Raw genomic sequence first — 25,978 nt, 5'->3', positions numbered from 1 at the left:
TTCCTCTTCCTCCTTCCTTCCTTCCTCTTCCTCCTTCCTTCCTTCCTCTTCCTCCTTCCTTCCTTCCTTCTCCTCTGCCTTCCTCCTCCTCCTCTTCCTCCTCCTCCTCCTCCTCTTCTTCCTCCTCCTCCTCCATTGCTTTTGGTCTCAAACTCTTCGAAATTATGAAATTGATCTTCACTGACACTTCCATCTGTGTTAGAGCATCACTTGGGAAGAGAAGAGTCCCAGAGTTGCTGGGGAGTCACATATTTCTTACCGCTAGACATGCTGAAACAGGACGACTGAAATGGCATTCCCACAATGCACCACTGGCTCCCCGATTTTTTTATATGATGCACACTGACCATGGAGACCCATTCTCTTACATGTGGGCCTACCAGCTTTCTCCTGCTTGATATGAAGCCGCTGGAATTTATGCGTATAGATACATCAAACAAGGTATCTCCTATGACGTATATATACGACCGTGACAGTCAAGGGGTTAATAACAGTTACTTATTTACTTACTTAGCATATCATATTTGCCTTATGATGTTTTCGACTTACTGTGGGTTTGTTGGAACATAAACCTATGGTAAGTTGAGGGTCATCTGTAGTGAAATTCATTCTTTATTGATGCACTTAATTCTCTCCTTTCACTGGTGCATTGAAGCATCTGTAGAGACAGAACTTATCCAAGGAGGTAAAACGGAAAATGTTCTAGAGTAGAATGACACCAACACTGTTGTATGGATGTGAGGCATGGGTTGTAAATGTTGTGGTGAGGAGGAGGCTAGAGGCAGTGGAGACATGTTTCAGAGCAATGTTACTTTTTTATTATGACGTTGGTCATTTCCCACCAAGGCAGAATGACCCGTGAAAGAAGAAGCACTTTCATCATCACTCACTCAATCACTGTCTTGCCACAGGTGTGCCGATGCTACAGTTCAAAAACTTCAATGTGTGGTGTGAATTTTATGCAGAAAATTCAGAATTTAGAGATCAGGAAGAGGTGTGGCATCACCAAAATTTTTCAGGGGGCTGAGGAAGGATAGTAGGGGTGATTTGGACATTTAGGAAGGATGGAGCAAAATAGGATGACTTAGAGGGCATAAAAATCTGTAGTGGAGGAAAGGAGAGGTCAGGGTAGTCCAGGGAAGGGCTGGAGGGAGGGGGGTAGTGGAAGCTTTGAGTGTTAAAGAGGCATGGACATCTAACAGGCTTGTGTGAGTATGTTTCATAAGAGTGGAGACGAGGTGGTTTAATCACTTGATGTGCTGTTGGAGTATAAGTAAAGTAATATTTATGAAGGGATTCAGGGAAACCAATTAATCAGACTTGAGTCCTGGAGGTGGTATGTACAGTCCCTGCACCCTGAAGGATGGATGAAGATACTGAATTGTGATGTTGGCATCCTCGGAGCATGACAGTGATTGACTGAGTGATAGTGAAGGCATTTTCTTCTTTGTAAGTAAATCCTTACCATCACTAAGTTGAAATATCATAAGTTGAACCATTGTTAGTCAGGGAGCACCTGTAATCTACAATAATTTGGTGACTATTGCATATTTGTCATACTTGTATAATACTAGAGAGAGTTGGTACAGAGAACTAGGACACTTGAAGGTTAAAAGTGGATTTGATCTTAACACTACTTAAAGGCACAATCAAGTGAGGTGAAATGGAAAGTTGAAGCCCCAAGATATGTTGCTAGTTACTGATTTCTGTCAACTTCACATTCAATTCAATATTCAAATATTTCTACTTGATACATTCTATGTACAGAAATGGATGTAGATAAATGGTTCATAGAATTGACAAGTTGATAAATTAGACACATAATACACTTGAGTATCATTATTGGTGGACTGATTACATCAACTCCAGGCTGAGGGACTGATTACCTAAAACTCCTTCTGATCTTCACCATTCTTCTTGGTATTGGACTGTTGAAGCCAATGTGTGGCAAAATATTTCCACAATAAAGATACCCCAGTGTGGCAAATGTGTCTAATTTGTCATGTATGCAGAAAGCCCATGGTTATGTAGAGCACTTGGTATACATTGTTGAGAATAATTGATGCTGTTCATAATATACAGTAGGACCCCTGTATCCACGGATTTTGTTTCCAACTATTTCAGTTATCCATAGTTTACCGTGGCCTGAAAATAACCTTGAAAATAACCCTGAGAATAACACTGAGAATAACCCTGAGAATAACCCTGAGAATAACACTGAGAATAACCCTGAGAATAACCCTGAGAATAACCCTGAGAATAACCCTGAGAATAACCCTGAGAATAACACTGAGAATAACACTGAGAATAACCCTGAGAATATCCCTGAGAATAACCCTGAGTTTTGCTTAATAGCCCCAAAGCACAACAGTATTGATAGTGACAGTTGTTCAAAGTCTAAGAGAAGCTGTGAAGTGCTTCCCATCAATGGAAAAGTGATAATTCTCCACTAATTGTGCATAATTTATCAATTATACTTTATCATAGTGATTATGTATGAGTGAGGTGAATGTGTTAAATGATGACGATGAAAGCATTAACTCATCAGAGGTATAAGCCCCTTGTCCATCTTTCTGTTTATTCATCGTGGGATATATTTATCACTATGACTTGTACAGTTGTAATAACATATTTACAAACAAGCCAATGTACAGGCAGGGTTACAACCCATGGCAAGTGAGTGGTAAAAACCTAGGCCAGTGTGTAAGCCACCAACTTCTAACCCCACCTGTACCATGGTTGATTTACCATTAGTTTTACAGTATTTCCTTCCACAGCACAATTCAGGGAAAATTTACACAATCAGCAAAGTCCTGTATCTCGTGTTGTGGAATATCTTAAATAAGTACACTTTCCTGCATAAAACATGATAACAGAGAGCAGTACTTACCTTTTAACAGCATGAATTCCAGCAGTCTCTCCCTGGATTTGCTTTCGATGTTGCTGTTGTTGTGTCCACAGTGGCTGTGGGTAGTGAGTAATCTGGGTTAACTCTGACCCATTATATGTATTCCAGTATATCACAGTACTTGGAATGTGATGATTTCTTGCATGGGTTTTGGTGTTGGCTTTCTAATGACGGTCGCTAAGGTGGAAAATATTCCTTCTAACATTAGCCTAAACATTGTAGCATTTTAAAAGGACAAATGAAAGGGGAATAAGACCTGCCTGACTCATTGTAGCTGGAGTCCTGTGTCGTTAGACATGAGGCCATTATCAGTTAAACAAACAGTATTTTACTTCAGCACTCCCAATGTTCACTCAAGAAAGGTACACGGAGATGCTAATAAAAACTTCGTGATTAGTTCTGCAAATTTCCCAACTCATATTAAGGAACTAGTCTGACTTTCCTAGTTTACCTGAGATTGTCAGATCAAATCTAAGAACATGCGGCCACTGCTGTTTCTTTTTCTTCGGCGGAAGGGCGGCAATGCCCTCTGTGACACGTTCCCACTCGTTCCTGTCGCAATCTGCCCTCTTGGGCGCTGTGAACCTTCGTCTCATGAAGGAAATGCTGACTTAAGCATCATAGACATCCATTTCTAGCTTTTGCAACAGACTTCATCCTAGAATCCCTGTTTCTTAGGATTCTAGGGAGGTTTATGGGGCTTGTTGATCAAGTGGGGTGCAGCTTTTCACAAAATTTTCCTGCACTGGGGAAATAGCAGCTCCCATAGACGTCAACTGGCATGTACTAGTGGCCAGGAAGTCCGGTAGAGAGAGGTGTGTCTTGTGACATCTCTCCCGACACGTAGTTTTGATAACTGTTGTGGGAGGGAGAAAGCAAAATGGTTCACAAGCCCCTCTGAGAGGGCTACCCCCTTTGGAGAGGGTCATTACCCACCTTCAAGAGGGGGGGGAAATATCACCCCCCTTCATAAACTGGAAATTTTTATCCACATCTCACTTTTTTTTTCCGAGATTCAAAATTTCAACTTGCGTTCACCACAAGAAGCCCAAATGGAACTAGTGCATACTTAGCCTTCCAGACTACTATAAAATAATTCATGTCAAGCTCTAAACCCAGTGGGGGACCTGTATTTTTGGGGCCCTGAAGCTTGAACTGTTATGGGGTCCCTTTCTCATACAATAGACCCAGAATTTTTAAGCATTGTAAACTAAAGTTGCTTCTGGGGCCCCTCCAGGATTAGGGCCCCTGAAAATTAAGCTCCGTTAGTTTCATAGTAGATCTACCCCTGGCTAAACCCATGTAGGTCATTCAGTACAAGATGTGATGGAGGCTTGAGCATCCATCTGCTGAATGCCAGACAGACACCCTTCGTAGTTTTACTCGCCTAGTTCACAAGTGGAACCAATGCATTAGGATGACAGGGTGGGCATTGAGAACTCTCAAAACAAGAAATAATCCTAATGGAGACACTCTTTAAATTGCTAGGGCTCCCTTGTTTGGAATATTGCTCAGTGCTGATGGCCCCTTCAAAGCAGGAGAAATATCAGGAGCTGGAGCACATACAGAGATTGTTTATGGCACACACAGAGCCAGTAAAGCATTTAAATTACTGGGAATGCCTTAAAGTCTTGAACCTGTACTCAATGGAGCAGAGGAGAGAGAGAGAGAAAGAGGCATGATAATATATACCTGGAAAGTACTCAAGGGCCTGGTCCCAAATCTGCACACTGCCATAACAACATACTGGAGTGAGAGATATGAGAGGAAGTGCAAAATAAACCCAGTGAAGATCAGGGGTGCTATCCTAGTCTAGTACCCCTGCTCCTCACTGGGTGCTAGCCTTATCAGCATTCATTGACTAGGCTAGCACCAGACCAGGCTAGCCCATGGCCAGGCTCCGAGAGTAGTAAAACTCTCGAAACTCATCAAAACTATATCAGAGATAATGCATACTTAGCATTCCAAATTGCTGTAGATTTATAGCAGGGGTTCGTAACTGGGGGTATCCATATCCCCCTCCTTGTTAATTGTGGTCTACTGTATGTAACATCAGATAACAACTTTGATTATAGGTTTTGGAAAAGCTTTTGGCAATTGATGGAAAGGTATTCTCAGGATGCCATGAATAGTATATTGCATTTTATTAATGCCTCCTTTTTTTTGTTTAATAAAGATTATATTTGTATACTTTATTTTAGGAAAGAGGACACAAGTACAACTAATACTTTTTTTTTTTTTTACACATCGGCTGTCTCCCACCAATCAGGGTGGCCTGAAGAAGAAAAATTTTCATCATCATTCACTCCATCACTGTCTTGCCAGAGGCGTGCTTGCACTACATTTGTAAAACTGCAACATTAACACCCCTCCTTGAGAGTGCAGGCACTGTACTTCCCATCTCCAGGACTCAAGTCCGGCCTGCCGGTTTTCCTGAATCCCTTCATAAATGTTACCTTGCTCACACTCCAACAGCACATCAAGTCCTAAAAACCATTTGTCTCCATTTGCTCCTATCTAACATGCTCACGCATGCCTGCTGGAAGTCCAAGGCCCTCACAAAACCACCTTTACCCCCTCCCTCCAACCTTTCCTAGGCCGACCCCTACCCCGCCTTCCCTTCACTACAGGTTTATACACTCTTGAAGTCATTCTATATCTTTCCATCCTCTCTACTAATGTAACATTTTATTGTGGCAATGTCTCACTCTCCAAAAACTTTGTTAAGCTAGCTTGACAAAGTTCCTAGAGAGAGAAACTTTGCCACAATAAAATGTCACATTGGTTACACTTGTGTTCTTGTACCTAACATTTGCCTTCACTAGATAGGAGTAAGTGGAGACATTGTTTCTGGGACTTGACAAGGTGGAGTGTGAGCAGGGTAACATTTTGTGAGGAGATTCAGGGAAACCAGTTAGCCAGACTAGAGTTCTGGAGGTGGGAAGTACAGTGCCTGTACTCTGAATGAGGGGTAGGGATATCTGCTGTTTAGAGTGACATCTGAACTGTCATATCTGTGCTCCTCTGGCAAGACAATAATAGTGTGAATGATGGTGAAAGTGTTGAGTCACCCTCTGCCTCGGAACACGGCCAACATGTTGAAAAAAAAATTGTCGTTTATTCTACCTTTATTATACTTTATTTTGTTTTAGACTGGGAGGAAGGAGAGGAGGAAGAGGAGGAGGAGGACGACGACTATGAGGAGGACGAGGAAGGTGGCGAGGGCCGAGAACATCGCCGAGGACGTAAGGAACGCAGGAAACAAATTAAAAAGTCCATCTACGAGGTATGTTATGAGATGCGGCAGCAGCCACAAGATTGTTTTCTTTTCTAGTATATTATACACAACCCACAAGTAGCAGAGAGAAACTTGAGACGACATTTCGGTCCAACTTGGACTATTTACAAAGCCACACACAAGTCGGTTCAACTTGTAAATGGTCCAAGTCAGACTGAAACATCATCATAAGCTCCTCTCTCTTATGTGCATGTTATTTGTGTATTGTTCCAGTCACGGTATGTATTATGAATATTATATACAATACAGGAAGTCCTCGATGTGGTTGTAAGTTGAGGACTTATTGTGTTTTGACTTTTTGTTCTTTCTAGTGTATTATGTTTGAATGTAAAGAATAAAAGTCCCACTGTTGTTATTGGAACAATACACAAATAACCTGCACATAGAAGAAACAAACTTATAACAACAATTCAGTCCAACTTGGACTATTTACAAGTTACACATTGTGACTGTGTATGACTTGTTAATGGACTAGGTTGGACCTAAATGTCTTCGTAACTTTCATTCTCCTGTGTGCGAGTTATTTGTGTATTGTTCCAGTCGTGGTATTGTGACTTTATGTTGTTTATATTAGTCATTGTAGAGTGTGATAACCTTTCCAACATAGAAATAGTCACATTGTTTTCCTTCATCATCGTGGTTAAAAAATAAGCATATCCTGTAGTGTATTTTTTTCCATGCCTATAATATCTGTCCCCCGAAAGACCATTGTAAAATATATGTGGATGCTATGCATGCAAGACTAAATGAAACTGACTTGCTTTCATAGAGTGAGTGTGAGGTATCACCTTGAACATTAAAATGGTATAAAATACCGACAGGTTGTTAGGTAAGACACATATGCAACAGTTAGGTATCTTTATTTCGAAACTAAAGAAGCCTACTGTGTAGGCGAAACGTTTCGAAACAAAGATACCTAACTGTTGCATATGTGCCTTACCTAACAGGTATCACCTTGTTGATATGTTCTACTGAGTCATTGTTACCCAGGATGCAATGCATGAACATGCCTGGACGTGTACAACCAGGAATAGTGCGGATTCAATTTAGTGCAAAAGTTAATGCTAGTTATTCCTAAAATTCTTCATATCATGTGCAGGATTGCATGTAATTTAAATAATGCGACCACTTTGTGGGGTTTATTGTTCACACTAATTGAAACCTGGCTGCAGAACTGGATTAATATTTTGTAGGCTGCTGGGCTACGGGTACTGTGAGGGGTCCCTGGGCTACAGGTACTGAGGGGGTCCCTGGGCTACAGGTACTGAGGGGTCCCTGGGCTACAGGTACTGTGAGGGGTCCCTGGGCTACAGGTACTGAGGGGTCCCTGGGCTACAGGTACTGTGAGGGGTCCCTGGGCTACAGGTACTGTGAGGGGTCCCTGGGCTACAGGTACTGAGGGGTCCCTGGGCTACAGGTACTGAGGGGTCCCTGGGCTACAGGTACTGAGGGGTCCCTGGGCTACAGGTACTGTGAGGGGCCCCTGGGCTACAAGTACTGTGAGGGGCCCCTGGGCTACAAGTACTGTGAGGGGCCCCTGGGCTACAAGTAGTGTGAGGGCCCCTGGGCTGCAAGTACTGTGAGGGGCCCCTGGGCTACAAGCACTGTGAGGGGCCCCTGGGCTACAAGTAGTGAGGGCCCCTGGGCTGCAATTACTGAGGGGCCCCTGGGCTACAAGTAGTGTGAGGGCCCCTGGGCTGCAAGTACTGTGAGGGGCCCCTGGGCTACAAGCACTGTGAGGGGCCCCTGGGCTACAAGTAGTGAGGGCCCCTGGGCTGCAAGTACTGTGAGGGGCCCCTGGGCTACAAGTACTGTGAGGGGCCCCTGGGCTGTAAGTACTGTGAGGGGCCCCTGGGCTACAAGTAGTGTGAGGGCCCCTGGGCTACAAGTACTGTGAGGGGCCCCTGGGCTACAAGTACTGTGAGGGGCCCCTGGGCTAGTAGTGTGAGGGCCCCTGGGCTACAAGTACTGTGAGGGGCCCCTGGGCTACAAGCACTGTGAGGTGCCCCTGGGCTACAAGCACTGTGAGGGGCCCCTGGGCTACAAGCACTGTGAGGGGCCCCTGGGCTACAAGCACTGTGAGGTGCCCCTGGGCTACAAGCACTGTGAGGGGCCCCTGGGCTACAAGTAGTGTGAGGGCCCCTGGGCTGCAAGTACTGTGAGGGGGCCCCTGGGCTACAAGCACTGTGAGGTGCCCCTGGGCTACAAGCACTGTGAGGGGCCCCTGGGCTACAAGCACTGTGAGGGGCCCCTGGGCTACAAGTAGTGAGGGCCCCTTGGCTGCAAGCACTGTGAGGGCCCCTGGGCTACAAGCACTGTGCGGGCCCCTGGGCTACAAGCACTGTGAGGGCCCCTGGGCTACAAGCACTGTGAGGGCCCCTGGGCTATAAGCACTGTGAGGGCCCCTGGGCTATAAGCACTGTGAGGGCCCCTGGGCTACAAGCACTGTGAGGGCCCCTGGGCTACAAGCACTGTGAGGGCCCCTGGGCTACAAGCACTGTGAGGGCCCTTGGGCTACAAGCACTGTGAGGGCCCCTGGGCTACAAGCACTGAGGGCCCCTGGGCTACAAGCACTGTGAGGGCCCCTGGGCTACAAGCACTGTGAGGGCCCCTGGGCTACAAGCACTGTGAGGGCCCCTGGGCTACAAGCACTGTGAGGGCCCCTGGGCTACAAGCACTGTGAGGGCCCCTGGGCTACAAGCACTGTGAGGGCCCCTGGGCTACAAGCACTGTGAGGGCCCCTGGGCTACAAGCAAGGGCCCCTGGGCTGCAAGTACTGTGAGGGGCCCCTGGGCTACAAGCACTGTGAGGGGCCCCTGGGCTACAAGCACTGTGAGGGGCCCCTGGGCTACAAGCACTGTGAGGGCCCCTGGGCTACAAGCACGGTGTGGGCCCCTGGGCTCCAAGCACTGTGAGGGGCCCCGGGGCTACAAGCACTGTGAGGGGCCCCTGGGCTACAAGCACTGTGAGGGCCCCTGGGCTACAAGCACTGTGAGGGCCCCTGGGCTACAAGCACTGTGAGGGCCCCTGGGCTACAAGAGCTGTGAGGTCCCCTGGGCTACAAGCTGTGACTACAAGCACTGAGGGCCCCTGGGCTCCAAGCACTGTGAGGGCCCCTGGGCTACAAGCACTGTGAGGGCCCCTGGGCTACAAGCACTGTGAGGGCCCCTGGGCTACAAGCACTGTGAGGGCCCCTGGGCTACAAGCACTGAGGGCCCCTGGGCTACAAGCACTGTGAGGGCCCCTGGGCTACAAGCACTGAGGGCCCCTGGGCTACAAGCACTGAGGGCCCCTGGGCTACAAGCACTGTGAGGGCCCCTGGGCTACAAGCACTGAGGGCCCCTGGGCTACAAGCACTGTGAGGGCCCCTGGGCTACAAGCACTGTGAGGGCCCCTGGGCTACAAGCACTGTGAGGGCCCCTGGGCTACAAGCACTGTGAGGGCCCCTGGGCTACAAGCACTGTGAGGGCCCCTGGGCTACAAGCACTGTGAGGGCCCCTGGGCTACAAGCACTGTGAGGGCCCCTGGGCTACAAGCACTGTGAGGGCCCCTGGGCTACAAGCACTGTGAGGGCCCCTGGCCTACAAGCACTGTGAGGGCCCCTGGGCTACAAGCACTGTGAGGGCCCCTGGGCTACAAGCACTGTGAGGGCCCCTGGGCTACAAGCACTGTGAGGGCCCCTGGGCTACAAGCACTGTGAGGGCCCCTGGGCTACAAGCACTGTGAGGGCCCCTGGGCTACAAGCACTGTGAGGGCCCCTGGGCTACAAGCACTGTGAGGGGCCCCTGGGCTACAAGCACTGTGAGGGCCCCTGGGCTACAAGCACTGTGAGGGCCCCTGGGCTACAAGCACTGTGAGGGCCCCTGGGCTACAAGCACTGAGGGCCCCTGGGCTACAAGCACTGTGAGGGCCCCTGGGCTACAAGCACTGTGAGGGCCCCTGGGCTACAAGCACTGTGAGGGCCCCTGGGCTACAAGCACTGTGAGGGCCCCTGGGCTACAAGCACTGTGAGGGCCCCTGGGCTACAAGCACTGTGAGGGCCCCTGGGCTACAAGCACTGTGAGGGCCCCAGTCATATTTTCAAAAGGAAAAAAGTTAGAAATATTAAATTTATTTTTACAAAACTGACAACAATTAAAATTCAAACATTTGCTTTGTCTTATTTCTTGGAAACAAATTTATCCAAAACATCAGTAACTTGTAAATTGTTGAGAAGATCTCTGGAGGCCCTCCAGCTGGTGGAGGCCCCTGGGCTGCAGCCCCTGGAGGCCCTCCAGCTGGTGGAGGCCCCTGGGCTGCAGCCCCTGGAAGCCCTCCAGCTGGTGGAGGCCCCTGGGCTGCAGCCCCTGGAGGCCCTCCAGCTGGTGGAGGCCCCTGGGCTGCAGCCCCTGGAGGCCCTCCAGCTGGTGGAGGCCCCTGGGCTGCAGCCCCTGGAGGCCCTCCAGCTGGTGGAGGCCCCTGGGCTGCAGCCCCTGGAGGCCCTCCAGCTGGTGGAGGCCCCTGGGCTGCAGCCCCTGGAGGCCCCTGGGCTGCAGCCCCTGGAGGCCCTCTAGCTGGTAGAGGCCCCTGGGCTGCAACCCCTGGAAGCCCTCCAGCTGGTGGAGGCCCCTGGGCTGCAGCCCCTGGAGGCCCTCTAGCTGGTAGAGGCCCCTGGGCTGCAACCCCTGGAAGCCCTCCAGCTGGTGGAGGCCCCTGGGCTGCAACCCCTGGAAGCCCTCCAGCTGGTGGAGGCCCCTGGGCTGCAGCCCCTGGAGGCCCTCCAGCTGGTGGAGGCCCCTGGGCTGCCCTCCAGCTGGTAGAGGCCCCTGGGCTGCAACCCCTGGATGACCTCCAGCTGGTGGAGGCCCCTGGGCTGCAACCCCTGGATGACCTCCAGCTGGTAGAGGCCCCTGGGCTGCAACCCCTGGATGACCTCCAGCTGGTGGAGGCCCCTGGGCTGCCCTCCAGCTGGTGGAGGCCCCTGGGCTGCAATCCCTGGAAGCCCTCCAGCTGGTGGAGGCCCCTGGACCCCTGGAAGCCCTCCAGCTGGTGGAGGCCCCTGGGCTGCAGCCCCTGGAGGCTCCTAGAGGCCCCTGGGCTGCAATCCCTGGAAGCCCTCCAGCTGGTGGAGGCCCCTGGGCTGCAACCCCAGCTGGTGGAGGCCCCTGGGCTGCAACCCCTGGAAGCCCTCCAGCTGGTGGAGGCCCCTGGGCTGCAGCTCCTAGAGGCTCCTGGTAGAGGCCCCTGGGCTGGCCCTCCAGCTGGTGGAGGCCCCTGGGCTGCAGCCCCTGGAGGCCCTCTAGCTGGTAGAGGCCCCTGGGCTGCAACCCCTGGAAGCCCTCCAGCTGGTGGAGGCCCCTGGGCTGCACCCCCTGGAGGCCCTCCAGCTGGTGGAGGCTCCTGGGCTGCAACCCCTGGAAGCCCTCCAGCTGGTGGAGGCCCCTGGGCTGCAGCTCCTGGAGGCCTTTCAGCTGGTGGAGGCTCCTGGGCTGCAGCTCCTGGAGGCCCTCCAGCTGGTGGAGGCTCCTGGGCTGCAGCCCCTGGAGGCCCTGTAGCTGGTGGAGGCCCCTGGGCTGCAGCCCGTGTAGGCCCTCCAGCTGGTAGAGGCCCCTGGGCTGCAACCCCTGGAAGCCCTCCAGCTGGTGGAGGCCCCTGGGCTGCACCCCCTGGAGGCCCTCCAGATGGTGGAGGCTCCTGGGCTGCAACCCCTGGAGGCCCTCCCGCTGGTGGAGGCCCCTGGGCTGCAGCCCCACCTAGTTGTATTTTTCCCCCTGTAAGTGGGTCAAGATGATAGAACACCCATACAGGTGAGTTGAGGTATATAATAGTGTGTGGAAATTAGACAATGTGAGGTACAGGAAATCTTCGACTTACAAGCATATTCGAGAGCTTTTTTATTTTTTTATTATCACACTGGCCGATTCCTACCAAGGCAGGGTGGCCCGAAAAAGAAAAACTTTCACCATCATTCACTCCATCACTGTCTTGCCAGAAGGGTGCTTTACACTACAGTTTTTAAACTGCAACATTAACACCCCTCCTTCAGAGTGCAAGCACTGTACTTCCCATCTCCAGGACTCAAGTCCGGCCTGCCGGTTTCCCTGAACCTCTTCATAAATGTTACTTTGCTCACACTCCAACAGCACGTCAAGTATTAAAAGCCATTAGTCTCCATTCACTCCTATCAAACACGCTCACGCATGCCTGCTGGAAGTCCAAGCCCCTCTCACACAACACCACCTTTACCCCCTCCCTCCAACCTTTCCTAGGTCGACCCCTACCCCACCTTCCTTCCACTACAGACTGATATACTCTTGAAGTCACTCTGTTTCGCTCCATTCTCTCTACATGTCCGAACCACCTCAACAACCCTTCCTCAGCCCTCTGGACAACAGTTTTGGTAATCCCGCACCTCCTCCTAACTTCCAAACTACGAATTCTCTGCATTATATTCACACCACACATTGCCCTCAGACATGACATCTCCACTGCCTCCAGCCTTCTCCTCGCTGCAACATTCATCACCCATGCTTCACACCCATATATGAGCGTTGGTAAAACTATACTCTCATACATTCCCCTCTTTGCCTCCAAGGACAAAGTTCTTTGTCTCCACAGACTCCTAAGTGCACCACTCACCCTTTTCCCCTCATCAATTCTATGATTCACCTCATCTTTCATAGATCCATCCGCTGACACGTCCACTCCCAAATATCTGAATACATTCACCTCCTCCATATTCTCTCCCTCCAGTCTGATATCCAATCTTTCATCACCTAATCTTTTTGTTATCCTCATAACCTTATTCTTTCCTGTATTCACTTTTAATTTTCTTCTTTTGCACACCCTACCAAATTCATCCACCAATCTCTGCAACTTCTCTTCAGAATCTCCCAAGAGCACAGTGTCATCAGCAAAGAGCAACTGTGACAACTCCCACTTCGTGTGTTTCTTTGTCTTTTAACTCCACGCCTCTTGCCAAGACCCTCGCATTTACTTCTCTTACAACCCCATCTATAAATATATTAAACAACCACGGTGACATCACACATCCTTGTCTAAGGCCCACTTTTACTGGGAAATAATTTCCCTCTTTCCTACATACTCTAACTTGAGCCTCACTATCCTCGTAAAAACTCTTCACTGCTTTCAGTAACCTACCTCCTACACCATACACCTGCAACATCTGCCACATTGCCCCCCCTATCCACCCTGTCATATGCCTTTTCCAAATCCATAAATGCCACAAAGACCTCTTTAGCCTTATCTAAATACTGTTCACTTATATGTTTCACTGTAAACACCTGGTCCACACACCCCCTACCTTTCCTAAAGCCTTCTTGTTCATCTGCTATCCTATTCTCCGTCTTACTCTTAATTCTTTCAATAATAACTCTACCATACACTTTACCAGGTACACTCAACAGACTTCTCCCCCTATAATTTTTGCACTCTCTTTTGTCCCCTTTGCCTTTATACAAAGGAACTATGCATGCTCTCTGCCAATCCCTAGGTACCTTACCCTCTTCCATACATTTATTAAATAATTGCACCAACCACTCCAAAACTATATCCCCACCTGCTTTTAACATTTCTATCTTCATCCCATCAATCCCGGCTGCCTTACCCCCTTTCATTTTACCTACTGCCTCACGACCTCCCCCCATACTAGCAACTGGCTCTTCCTCACTCCTACAAGATGTTATTCCTCCTTGCCCTATACATGAAATCACAGCTTCCCTATCTTCATCAACATTTAACAATTCCTCAAAATATTCCCTCCATCTTCCCAATACCTCTAACTCTCCATTTAATAACTCTCCTCTCCTATTTTTAACTGACAAATCCATTTGTTCTCTAGGCTTCCTTAACTTTTGTATTATGTGTAATAATATGATAATGATGCACAATAATGATATAATAATGATATATACAATACTGAAGATTCTCAACATGTTTGTAAGTTGAGGATTTACTGTAATAGATATAATTCATAGGGTGAAGGAGGGTTTGCTAATGTGATTCGTTCATGACTCACGAGATCATAATAACACGATTGCAAACAAACCTCTGAATAAGTGAATTTTAGTAATGGTTTCCCAAAGGTTTAACCCATAAACTGTCCAAATGTAGATCTGCGTTCACGTGCAAGAAGCTTCGAACTTATATCTACGTTTTTTTATACATGCTTTCAAATGGGGAAAATACAGGTTAGAGCGCTATGCACATGAACATAGATCTACGTTTGGACAGTTTAAGACTTAAACCCCATTCATTCCGTGGTTTGGAATTTGTTGATTTAGAGAGTATAGAGCGGTATAGGATGACCAAGAGGATGTATATGTCCAGGATAGGAGGAAGGAGAGGCAGGGGTTATCCCAGGAAGGGCTGAAAGTGGAGACAGTTGATATTTAGAATGTGACATGCTGTTGGAGTGTGAGCACTGGTATCATTAAGGCATTCAGGGAAATGTGTAAGTCGGACTTGAGTCCTGGAGGTGGGAAGTACAGTGCTGCACTCTAAAGTAAGGGTTTGGGATATTTGCTGTTTAGAGGGACATTCAAGCTGTCATATTAGAGGGACATCTAAACTGTCGTATCTGTGTACCTCTGTCAAGACGGTGATAGTGTGAATGATGGTGAAAGTTACTTTTTCAGGTCACCTGCCTCGGTGAGACAACCAGCACGTTAAAATAAAGTTAGTATACTTTGGTTGTTGTAAGGTTAGTAATCAAATTATTAAAATTGATTTGTATTTTATCAGGTGTTTGAGCCAAGTGAACTAGAGCGTGGCCATCTGACTGACCAAGATCACGAAATCCGTAAGTTGGACATCCCTGAGAGGTTCCAGTTACGGCAGATACCCGTCTCTCGCACCAGAGGAGAAGGTGACGATCGCTCCACAGACAAGGAGCTGGATCAAGAGGCCAAGTGGATATATCATCATGCATTTTTCAGGCCATATATATCCAATCAGGTTGTTAATATTTGTTAATAATGTGTTTACATTATTTTGACTGGTTTAAAAAACGTACAGGTGCACCTCGCTTTATGATGGTTTGACTTTACAGTGGTTTGACTTAAAATACTTAGACTTTGATTCCCAGCCAAAGTAGAAACATTGGGCGTGTTTCTTTCCACCTGTTGTCTATGTTCCCCATCAGTAAAATGGGTACCTGGGTGTTAGTCGACTGGTGTGGGTTGCATCCTGGGACACTGACCTAATGTGCTCGAAATGCTCAGCATAACAAGGGGCTTTCTGTATACAGTGGACCCCCGGTATTCGATATTAATCCGTTCCTGAGAGCTCATCAAATACCGATAATATCGAGAACCGAATCAATTTTCCTCATAAGAAATAATGGAAATCAAATTAATCCATGCAAGACACCCAAAAGTATGAAAAAAAAAATTTACTACATGAAATATTAAGTTTAATGCAATAGAATAATTACAATAACAATAAAATAATTGACACTTACCTTTAATGAAGATCTGGTGATGATTGATGGGATGGGAGGAGGGGAGAGGTGTTAGTGTTTAGAAGGGGAATCCCCTTCCATTAGGACTTGAGGTAGCAAGTCCTTTTCCGGGGTTACTTCCCTTCTTCTTTTAATGCCACTAGGACCAGCTTGAGAGTCACTGGACCTCTGTCGCACAACATATCTGTCCATAGAGCTCTGTACCTCCCGTTCCTTTACGATTTGTCTAAAATGGGCCACAACATTGTCATTGTAATAGTCACCAGCACAGCTTGCAATAGCTGTGTTAGGGTGATTTTCATCCATAAAGGTTTGCATTTCAACCCACATTGCACACATTTCCTTAATTTTTGAAGTAGGCACAATGGAGTCCACAACTGGCATAGGCTTCTCAGGGTTAGCCCCAAACCCTTCAAAACCTTTCTTAATTTCCATACTAATTCTCACCCTTTTTACCACAGGGTTGGCACTAGAAGCTTTCTTGGGGCCCATGGTGACTTATTTTGCAGAAACAAGCACCAAACACAGTGATAATATGGATAATATGGAATGTACCGAATGTATCCTTAGATGCGCGCACACTGGCTGGCTTGTAAACACTGGCACACACGGGGCAGTTCAGGCCACACGTGGACAGGTCTCGTACGAATCGTATCGAATACCGGGTTTTCAATCGAATACCGAGGAAATTTTTTTGTGATATAATGCATCGAATACCGGATTTATTGAATACCAATGCCATCGAATACCGGGGGTCCACTGTAGTAGTATGTTATTGATGTCAGCTAAGCCTGTATACCATATACATGTACTTGTAGTAAATAAAGATATTATTATTATTATTATCAGATCACTTTCTAGTTGTAGCTACACTGAGAGTAAAAGGTAGATGGGATACAAGGAGAATAGAAGCATCAGGGAAGAGAGAGGTGAAGGTTTATAAACTAAAAGAGGAGGCAGTTAGGGTAAGATATAAACAGCTATTGGAGGATAGATGGGCTAATGAGAGCATAGGCAATGGGGTCGAAGAGGTATGGGGTAGGTTTAAAAATGTAGTGTTAGAGTGTTCAGCAGAAGTTTGTGGTTACAGGAAAGTGGGTGCAGGAGGGAAGAGGAGCGATTGGTGGAATGATGATGTAAAGAGAGTAGTAAGGGAGAAAAAGTTAGCATATGAGAAGTTTTTACAAAGTAGAAGTGATGCAAGGAGGGAAGAGTATATGGAGAAAAAGAGAGAAGTTAAGAGAGTGGTGAAGCAATGTAAAAAGAGAGCAAATGAGAGAGTGGGTGAGATGTTATCAACAAATTTTGTTGAAAATAAGAAAAAGTTTTGGAGTGAGATTAACAAGTTAAGAAAGCCTAGAGAACAAATGGATTTGTCAGTTAAAAATAGGAGAGGAGAGTTATTAAATGGAGAGTTAGAGGTATTGGGAAGATGGAAGGAATATTTTGAGGAATTGTTAAATGTTGATGAAGATAGGGAAGCTGTGATTTCGTGTATAGGGCAAGGAGGAATAACATCTTGTAGGAGTGAGGAAGAGCCAGTTGTGAGTGTGGGGGAAGTTCGTGAGGCAGTAGGTAAAATGAAAGGGGGTAAGGCAGCCGGGATTGATGGGATAAAGATAGAAATGTTAAAAGCAGGTGGGGATATAGTTTTGGAGTGGTTGGTGCAATTATTTAATAAATGTATGGAAGAGGGTAAGGTACCTAGGGATTGGCAGAGAGCATGCATAGTTCCTTTGTATAAAGGCAAAGGGGATAAAAGAGAGTGCAAAAATTATAGGGGGATAAGTCTGTTGAGTGTACCTGGTAAAGTGTATGGTAGAGTTATAATTGAAAGAATTAAGAGTAAGACGGAGAATAGGATAGCAGATGAACAAGGAGGCTTTAGGAAAGGTAGGGGGTGTATGGACCAGGTGTTTACAGTGAAACATATAAGTGAACAGTATTTAGATAAGGCTAAAGAGGTCTTTGTGGCATTTATGGATTTGGAAAAGGCGTATGACAGGGTGGATAGGGGGGCAATGTGGCAGATGTTGCAAGTGTATGGTGTAGGAGGTAGGTTACTGAAAGCAGTGAAGAGTTTTTACGAGGATAGCGAGGCTCAAGTTAGAGTATGTAGGAAAGAGGGAAATTTTTTCCCAGTAAAAGTAGGCCTTAGACAAGGATGTGTGATGTCACCGTGGTTGTTTAATATATTTATAGATGGGGTTGTAAGAGAAGTAAATGCGAGGGTCTTGGCAAGAGGCGTGGAGTTAAAAGATAAAGAATCACACACAAAGTGGGAGTTGTCACAGCTGCTCTTTGCTGATGACACTGTGCTCTTGGGAGATTCTGAAGAGAAGTTGCAGAGATTGGTGGATGAATTTGGTAGGGTGTGCAAAAGAAGAAAATTAAAGGTGAATACAGGAAAGAGTAAGGTTATGAGGATAACAAAAAGATTAGGTGATGAAAGATTGAATATCAGATTGGAGGGAGAGAGTATGGAGGAGGTGAACGTATTCAGATATTTGGGAGTGGACGTGTCAGCGGATGGGTCTATGAAAGATGAGGTGAATCATAGAATTGATGAGGGAAAAAGAGTGAGTGGTGCACTTAGGAGTCTGTGGAGACAAAGAACTTTGTCCTTGGAGGCAAAGAGGGGAATGTATGAGAGTATAGTTTTACCAACGCTCTTATATGGGTGTGAAGCGTGGGTGATGAATGTTGCAGCGAGGAGAAGGCTGGAGGCAGTGGAGATGTCGTGTCTGAGGGCAATGTGTGGTGTGAATATAATGCAGAGAATTCGTAGTTTGGAAGTTAGGAGGAGGTGCGGGATTACCAAAACTGTTGTCCAGAGGGCTGAGGAAGGGTTGTTGAGGTGGTTCGGACATGTAGAGAGAATGGAGCGAAACAGAATGACTTCAAGAGTGTATCAGTCTGTAGTGGAAGGAAGGCGGGGTAGGGGTCGGCCTAGGAAGGGTTGGAGGGAGGGGGTAAAGGAGGTTTTGTGTGCGAGGGGCTTGGACTTCCAGCAGGCATGCGTGAGCGTGTTTGATAGGAGTGAATGGAGACAAATGGCTTTTAATACTTGACGTGCTGTTGGAGTGTGAGCAAAGTAACATTTATGAAGGGATTCAGGGAAACCGGCAGGCCGGACTTGAGTCCTGGAGATGGGAAGTACAGTGCCTGCACTCTGAAGGAGGGGTGTTAATGTTGCAGTTTAAAAACTGTAGTGTAAAGCACCCTTCTGGCAAGACAGTGATGGAGTGAATGATGGTGAAAGTTTTTCTTTTTCGGGCCACCCTGCCTTGGTGGGAATCGGCCGGTGTGATAATAATAATAAAAAAAAAAATTATTTGACTTTACGGTGGTTGGACATAAAATACTTTGACTTTACGATGGTTTGATTTGTATTTTGATTTTACAATGGTGCAATAATGTTGCACATTCAGGATAAACATGTTTTCATTTTCGATACTGGTATTTAGTTAGTTACAATAATTATTTGTTTATTGATTTATTCAATGACAGTAGTTATTTATTTGACTTATCACATATTCATATTTGTCACAATATTTTCAACTTAAAATGTGTTCGTCGGAAGAAAACCCATTGTAAGCCGAGGACCACCTGTACGAACACGCACTCTACATATTTATTAGAAAGTGTTTGTCTTGGGATCTTGGTAAAGGTCCCAAGACACCTTGATGAAGGTCCCAAGACATCTTGATAAAGGTCCTAAGACACCTTGATAAAAGTCCCAAGATACCTTGATAAAAGTCCCAAGACACCTTGATAAAGGTCCCAAGACATCTTGATAAAGGTCCCAAGACACCTTGGTAAAGGTCCCAAGACTGAAATGGTTTGTAATATGTCCTGGTGTTTGGTCACACCTTTTTAAACCAGTCATCAGTATCAGTTATCAAGATTTATGCCATTATTTTTATTCCCTTCCAAAAAGTCCATGATTTTGATTAAAAATGTGATGGTAACATGACTCATAAAATCGTAATTACACAATTGTAAACAAACCACGAAACTGGCTTGCCATGGGTTCAAACCCCATTTTATTCCATGGTTTGATAAAAACACTTGCCTATAGAAAATTAACTCTTTCAGTGTCGAGACCCCTACTCTCAAACTTGCTCTCAATGTTGAGACACCTGCTCTCAAACTTGCTCTCAGTGTTGAGACACCTGCTCTCAAACTTGCTCTCAATGTTGAGACACCTGCTCTCAAACTTGCTCTCAGTGTCGAGACCCCTACTCTCAAACTTGCTCTCAATGTTGAGACACCTGCTCTCAAACTTGCTCTCAGTGTTGAGACACCTGCTCTCAAACTTGCTCTTGGTGTTGAGACCCCTGCTCTCAAACTTTCTCGCAGTGTTGAGATCCCTGCTCTCAAACTTGCTCTCAGTGTTGAGACACCTGCTCTCAAACTTGCTCTCAGTGTTGAGACACCTGCTCTCAAACTTGCTCTTGGTGTTGAGACCCCTGCTCTCAAACTTGCTCTCAGTGTTGAGATCCCTGCTCTCAAACTTGCTCTCAGTGTTGAGACACCTGCTCTCAAACTTGCTCTCAGTGTTGAGACACCTGCTCTCAAACTTGCTCTCAGTGTTGAGACACCTGCTGTCAAACTTGCTCTCAGTGTTAAAGAATTTTCCAAAAAAATGATTTTATCTCATGAAATGATAAAGAATGTTTTTCCAAAGCTAATGAAACCAAAAATACGAAATTTGACGGAATTTTGCTCTCGCAAAGTTAGTGGTCTTGGTGATACTTACGCAATGGTGATTTTGCCCACCCTGCATTCTAGTCTTGGCCAATTCTGTTGTTCCAGTCAACCAAACTCATAGCTATTTCACTAGCATTCCTTCTATTCTGTCGATTGTACGAGAAACTGCCCATTTACCTATTTCAGTTACCCAGTAAAGTAATCAGAACTCAGTAATTTGGCCAGTTTCTTACAAAATAAAACAATTGCCAATTTCAAAATAGGGTCCAGGATAAATGTAGACATTCCTGGCACTAAATAAACATTTTCTCTGTTCCTTAGTCATGTCTCCAGGACTCTCCCATACCTCCCCCAAGCCTCCCCCAGGCCTCCTCCAGGCCTCTCCCAAGTCTCATCCAGGTCTTCCCCAGGCCAGCTCCAGGCCTACCCCAAGTCTCCTCCAGGTCTCCCCCAGGCCAGCTCCAGACCTCCCCCAAGTCTCCTCCAGGCCATTTCCAGGCCTCCCCCAGGCTATCTCCAGACCCTTCCCAGGCCACCTCCGACCCTTCCCCAGGCCATCTCCAGGCTTCCCCCAGGCCACCTCCAGGCCACCTCCAGGCCTCCCCCAGGCCACCTCCAGGCCTCCCCCAGGCCACCTCCAGGCCTCCCCCAGGCCACCTCCAGGCCTCCCCCCCGGCCACCTCCAGGCTTCCCCCAGGCCACCTCCAGGCCTCCCCCAGGCCACCTCCAGGCCTCCCACAGGCCACCTCCAGGCCTCCCCCCAGGCCACCTCCAAGCCTCTCCCAGGTCTACTCTAGGCCTTCCCCAGGCCACCCCCAGGCCCCTCTTACATTGCACTTGCTTTTCATTTTTTAATTTTTATTCACACAAAAAATAGAAGATTTACTGTTATGCAGACTACTGCATTATTGTAATAATTGTATAAATAACGTCAGTACATTCCCAAATGCGTATTAGATTAGCCAGTTGGATGCGTATTGGACGAGTGATGTCATTTGTGTACTCTGGAATATTGGCAAAAATTGAATATTGCTGTTACTTTGAGCTCACTTTCAAGCTACTTTTGCTTCTGAAAATAATCAAAATCATGTCTGTTCTATCATATATTTTCCAGTCTATCGAATGAGACCAACAAACTGAGAATAAAACCATATGGAAATACACCGCAAAGTCTTTTCTCATGCAGTTTTTTCTCATGCACTGCATGCTGCAGGATTATTTATTGTTATATGGTGCACACTTATTGCATAGACCCATTCATATCTAGGCCCAAATTTAGCACTCACAGTTTGAGTGAGTTGAGCTCATGGTGTAGTACTATGGGACTAACACTGGCTTCACAGCCCTGATACAGTGCAACCGACACTGAAACGGTTAAGGATCGATTTAGATTACTTTTTATTGCAAAAATTATGAAAGTGCATTGTTAGAGATTGCCAGTATTGTTGGTATTGTTAGATACTACCAGTAGGGTTAGTATTGTTAGATATTACCAGTATGGTTAGTATTGTTAGATATTACAAGTATGGTTGGTATTGTTAGTGATTAAAAGTATGATACAAGAAGTGTTCCATGGCTCAGTTGGTAGCGCACTCAGCTCATGCACCGAGTGTCTGTGGTTTGATCCCCAGTACGGGTGGAAATGCTGGGCATGTTTCCTTACACCGGCTGTCATTGTTCACCTAGTAGTAAGTAGGAACCAGGGTGTTAAGTCACCTTACACCTGCTGTCCTTGTTCACCTAACAGTATGTACATACCTGAGTGTTAGCCAACTGGTAAGGGTGGCATTCTGGGGTGGTGATAGCATACCTCAAACAGGGCTGATGTGCAATAACAGCTTCTAGCCTGTAAAATTGATTTGCTCAGAAAACATTGTTTACTTTCAACAGGAGGGTCGGGAAGAAGCAAGGCAGCGTTCTCGCCGTGATATCAACATGATTCAGAAGATCTACAATGCCCTGGACCTGATGAGGAACTCCACTTGTGAAGTGCCATTTATTGCCTTCTACAGAAAGGAGGAGGTCCAGCCTGAACTAAATATACATGACTTGTGGAAAGTCTACCATTGGGATGAGAAGGTATGTATATTACTACTCAGTCACCTTGTAAATTATTTAAGGCAGGTTTTATTGTTTGGAAATTTCATTATTTTTGTGTGTGTGTATTTTATATCTAGTGTAATAATGTGGGTAGAATTATCAACAATATGTTAGGAAAATGACACTTGTGACTAATGCGACTTAACAGGCAGACAAATTTTATTTCTTTATGCAGTATACAAAGTGTAGTTTACATGTAATCAATATTATTAGACACAAAATAATGCCACTAATATGCAAAAAACAGGTGATGTCACAATATGCAGAACAACCACTGAAAAAATAGTGAAATTCCAAGTGCTTTTGTGATTTCTCACATTATCAAGGAACTGTAAAAATAAAAGATCGACGAGAAGGCGTATAAGGAGGAGACCACACCTCGCAGGTACCCTACAGCACCTGACTTTTTATGATGATGTAGGTAGGTGGTTAAGATTAAGATGTTTATTTTGACAAATTACATGGTTGTACAGAGGAATATAATAGTTGGGTGTACATGCCAAAAGCCCCTTTGTATGCTGAGCATTTCTGGCAAACTTAGAGGTTAACTTAAGATTAGTAAGGCAATAATACATAGTTCATATGGTCATTAGATGAGTTACAGTGAGTATAGTACAACTGAATATTCTGTCAGGTGATGCTACATGGTTTTGTTAAGTCTAATAGAGACTTATTACACTATTTAATTAGTTAATAAAGATTACAGTGTAACAGTTTAAAAAAATTTACAATATGATGTATTACAGTTTAGTTCTATTTAAAACTATGAAATTTGGTATTACAATGGAACAATTACATTATGATGTACTGTATTACAATCTACTACTATTTAAAACAGTGAAAAGAACAGACATTCTAATTTCAAAGTAGTAAATGGTTGAGTATTCATCAGCACACTATAAGTAGCTTTTGAGAAACTGGTAGTGATTAGGTACAGTTTGTCTGGTTAATTTTGGGTAATGAGGTGATTTCTTATTAGGGCCTTAAACTGATTTGCAGACAAGGGTCCTTTAGTGTGTTCTGGCAGTGAATTCCAGATTTTCAGGCCTTTTACGTGCATAACATTTTTGCGTAGGGAAAGATGAACACGAGGGATAACGAAGAGTGATCTGTATCTCATGTTATGATTGTGTGTTCAGTTAGTTATCAAGGAGGAGTTTGAGAGGAGGGTTTACATTAGAGTATAGTGTTCTGTGTATGTAGTAGGCACAATAATAAGTGTGGATGTTTTGTATATTAAGAAAGTTAAGACTTGAAAAGAGGTGGAGTGTGTTGTCTAATACAGGAGTTAGTAATCAGTCCCACTGCAGCTTTTTGCTGGGTCATTAAAGGCTTAAGGTGATTTGCTGTGGTTGAGGTAAGGGTAAATGAGAGTGGTACAAAGCTAGAAGAGCTGATTTGGGTACATAGTACCTTATCTTTGAAAAGAAGCCTACTATTTTGGAGACTTTCTTGGAAATTTGCTGTATGTGTGTCAGAAATTTGAGTCTGCAGTCAAGGTGGAGACCTAGAAATTTGCCCTCTGCCTTTCCCGAAGTAGGTGAACCATTTATTAATATGTTTAGCTGTACATTTGAAGTTCTGCTTCCGAAAAGCACAAAGTAGGTTATGTCTATATTGAGAGTAAGTTTGTTGGTAATCGCCCAAGTAGATATTTTTAGCAGTTCAGCATTTACTGTGTCTTTTAGTATGGTTGGGTTTGGGTGAGAAAAGACATAAGTTGTGTCATCTGCAAGTAAAATGGGTTTAAGGAGATTAGACGCATTTGGTAGGTCATTGATGTAAATGAGAAAGAGAAGTGGGTCAAGAATGCTCCCCTGTGGGATTCCAACAAATGCAGGTTGCGTAGTGGAGCTGGCTCCATTTGTGTATACATACTGGGTTCTATTGTCAGTATAAGATTTTAAGCAATCGAGAGAGAGTGTCCTCTGACCCTGTAATGTTCGAGTTTTTGGTGCAAAAGGTCATGGTCAACTGTATCAAAAGTTTTTCGTGAGTATGAAAAGTCTCAAGGGAAATTCATTTTTCTCGAGTGCAGAATATATTAGTTCAAGCATATGTATAATGGCATCATTAGTACTTTTTTTCAGTCTGAACCCAAACTGACAAGGGTTGTGTATGTTGTGGGATACACAGTAGGAGTAGATTTGTTTGTGAATTAATTTTTTGAAGATTTTATAGTAGGGGCAGGTTTGATATAGGCCTATAATTGTTCAATTCAGTTGGATCATCTCCCTTGAGGATTGGGGTGACTCTTGCTGTCTTGAGTATCAATGGGAAGGTGGAAAATTCAATAGATTTGTCAAAAAGAGTTGCAATAATTGGTAACAACACATGAGAAGCTTTTTTATACATGAGTGGTGATAAGTTATTTAGGTCTCCTGTCTTGTTGTTTAGTGTTTTGATGATAAGCGAGATTTCAGTAGGGTTTGTTGGGGCTAAAAATAGAGTAGTATATAGAGTATACAGTGGACCCCCGCATAACGATCACCTCCAAATACGACCAATTATGTAAGTGTATTTATGTAAGTGCGTTTGTACGTGTATGTTTGGGGGTCTGAAATGGACTAATCTACTTCACAATATTCCTTATGGGAAAAAATTCGGTCAGTACTGGCACCTGAACATACTACTGGAATGAAAAAAGTTCGTTAACCGGGGGCCCACTGTATATCTAGAGATATATATAGAGTATTTCAGGCAGACATAATCCTATACTTACACACTAATATACCAGACAGTTCTTCTAAATATTAAGTCTTTTAAGTATTGATACAAAGCTCCTGGAGAGTGAAACGTTGTTACAATGTCACATTAGTTGCAATTGTCTCCTTTTACTTAACATTTTATATATACAGTAGAAAGATGAGGTGAATCATAGAATTGATGAGGGAAAAAGAGTGAGTGGTGCACTTAGGAGTCTGTGGAGACAAAGAACTTTGTCCTTGGAGGCAAAGAGGGGAATGTATGAGAGTATAGTTTTACCAACGCTCTTATATGGGTGTGAAGCGTGGGTGATGAATGTTGCAGCGAGGAGAAGGCTGGAGGCAGTGGAGATGTCATGTCTGAGGGCAATGTGTGGTGTGAATATAATGCAGAGAATTCGTAGTTTGGAAGTTAGGAGGAGGTGCGGGATTACCAAAACTGTTGTCCAGAGGGCTGAGGAAGGGTTGTTGAGGTGGTTCGGACATGTAGAGAGAATGGAGCGAAACAGAATGACTTCAAGAGTGTATCAGTCTGTAGTGGAAGGAAGGCGGGGTAGGGGTCGGCCTAGGAAGGGTTGGAGGGAGGGGGTAAAGGAGGTTTTGTGTGCGAGGGGCTTGGACTTCCAGCAGGCATGCGTGAGCGTGTTTGATAGGAGTGAATGGAGACAAATGGTTTTTAATACTTGACGTGCTGTTGGAGTGTGAGCAAAGTAACATTTATGAAGGGATTCAGGGAAACCGGCAGGCCGGACTTGAGTCCTGGAGATGGGAAGTACAGTGCCTGCACTCTGAAG

General features: G+C 45.6%; 1 protein-coding gene across 1 annotated transcript in view; it reads left to right on the top strand.

Moving 5' to 3' along the window:
- Spt6 (transcription elongation factor Spt6) overlaps nucleotides 1-25,978 on the top strand; it is a 65,970-nt gene that overhangs the window by 20,044 nt on the left and 19,948 nt on the right. Inside the window, exons 6-8 of the mRNA XM_070105187.1 lie at nucleotides 6,061-6,194; nucleotides 14,949-15,161; nucleotides 22,270-22,458. Of these exons, the coding sequence (XP_069961288.1) occupies nucleotides 6,061-6,194; nucleotides 14,949-15,161; nucleotides 22,270-22,458 (536 nt within the window). The remainder of the gene's footprint in view (nucleotides 1-6,060; nucleotides 6,195-14,948; nucleotides 15,162-22,269; nucleotides 22,459-25,978) is intronic.

This window comes from Cherax quadricarinatus, chromosome 97 (genome assembly GCF_038502225.1).
Source record: "Cherax quadricarinatus isolate ZL_2023a chromosome 97, ASM3850222v1, whole genome shotgun sequence".
NCBI classification, from domain to species: domain Eukaryota; kingdom Metazoa; phylum Arthropoda; class Malacostraca; order Decapoda; family Parastacidae; genus Cherax; species Cherax quadricarinatus.
The sequence above is the reverse complement of the archived record's forward strand: the minus strand, read 5'-3'. Positions and strand labels throughout refer to the sequence as shown.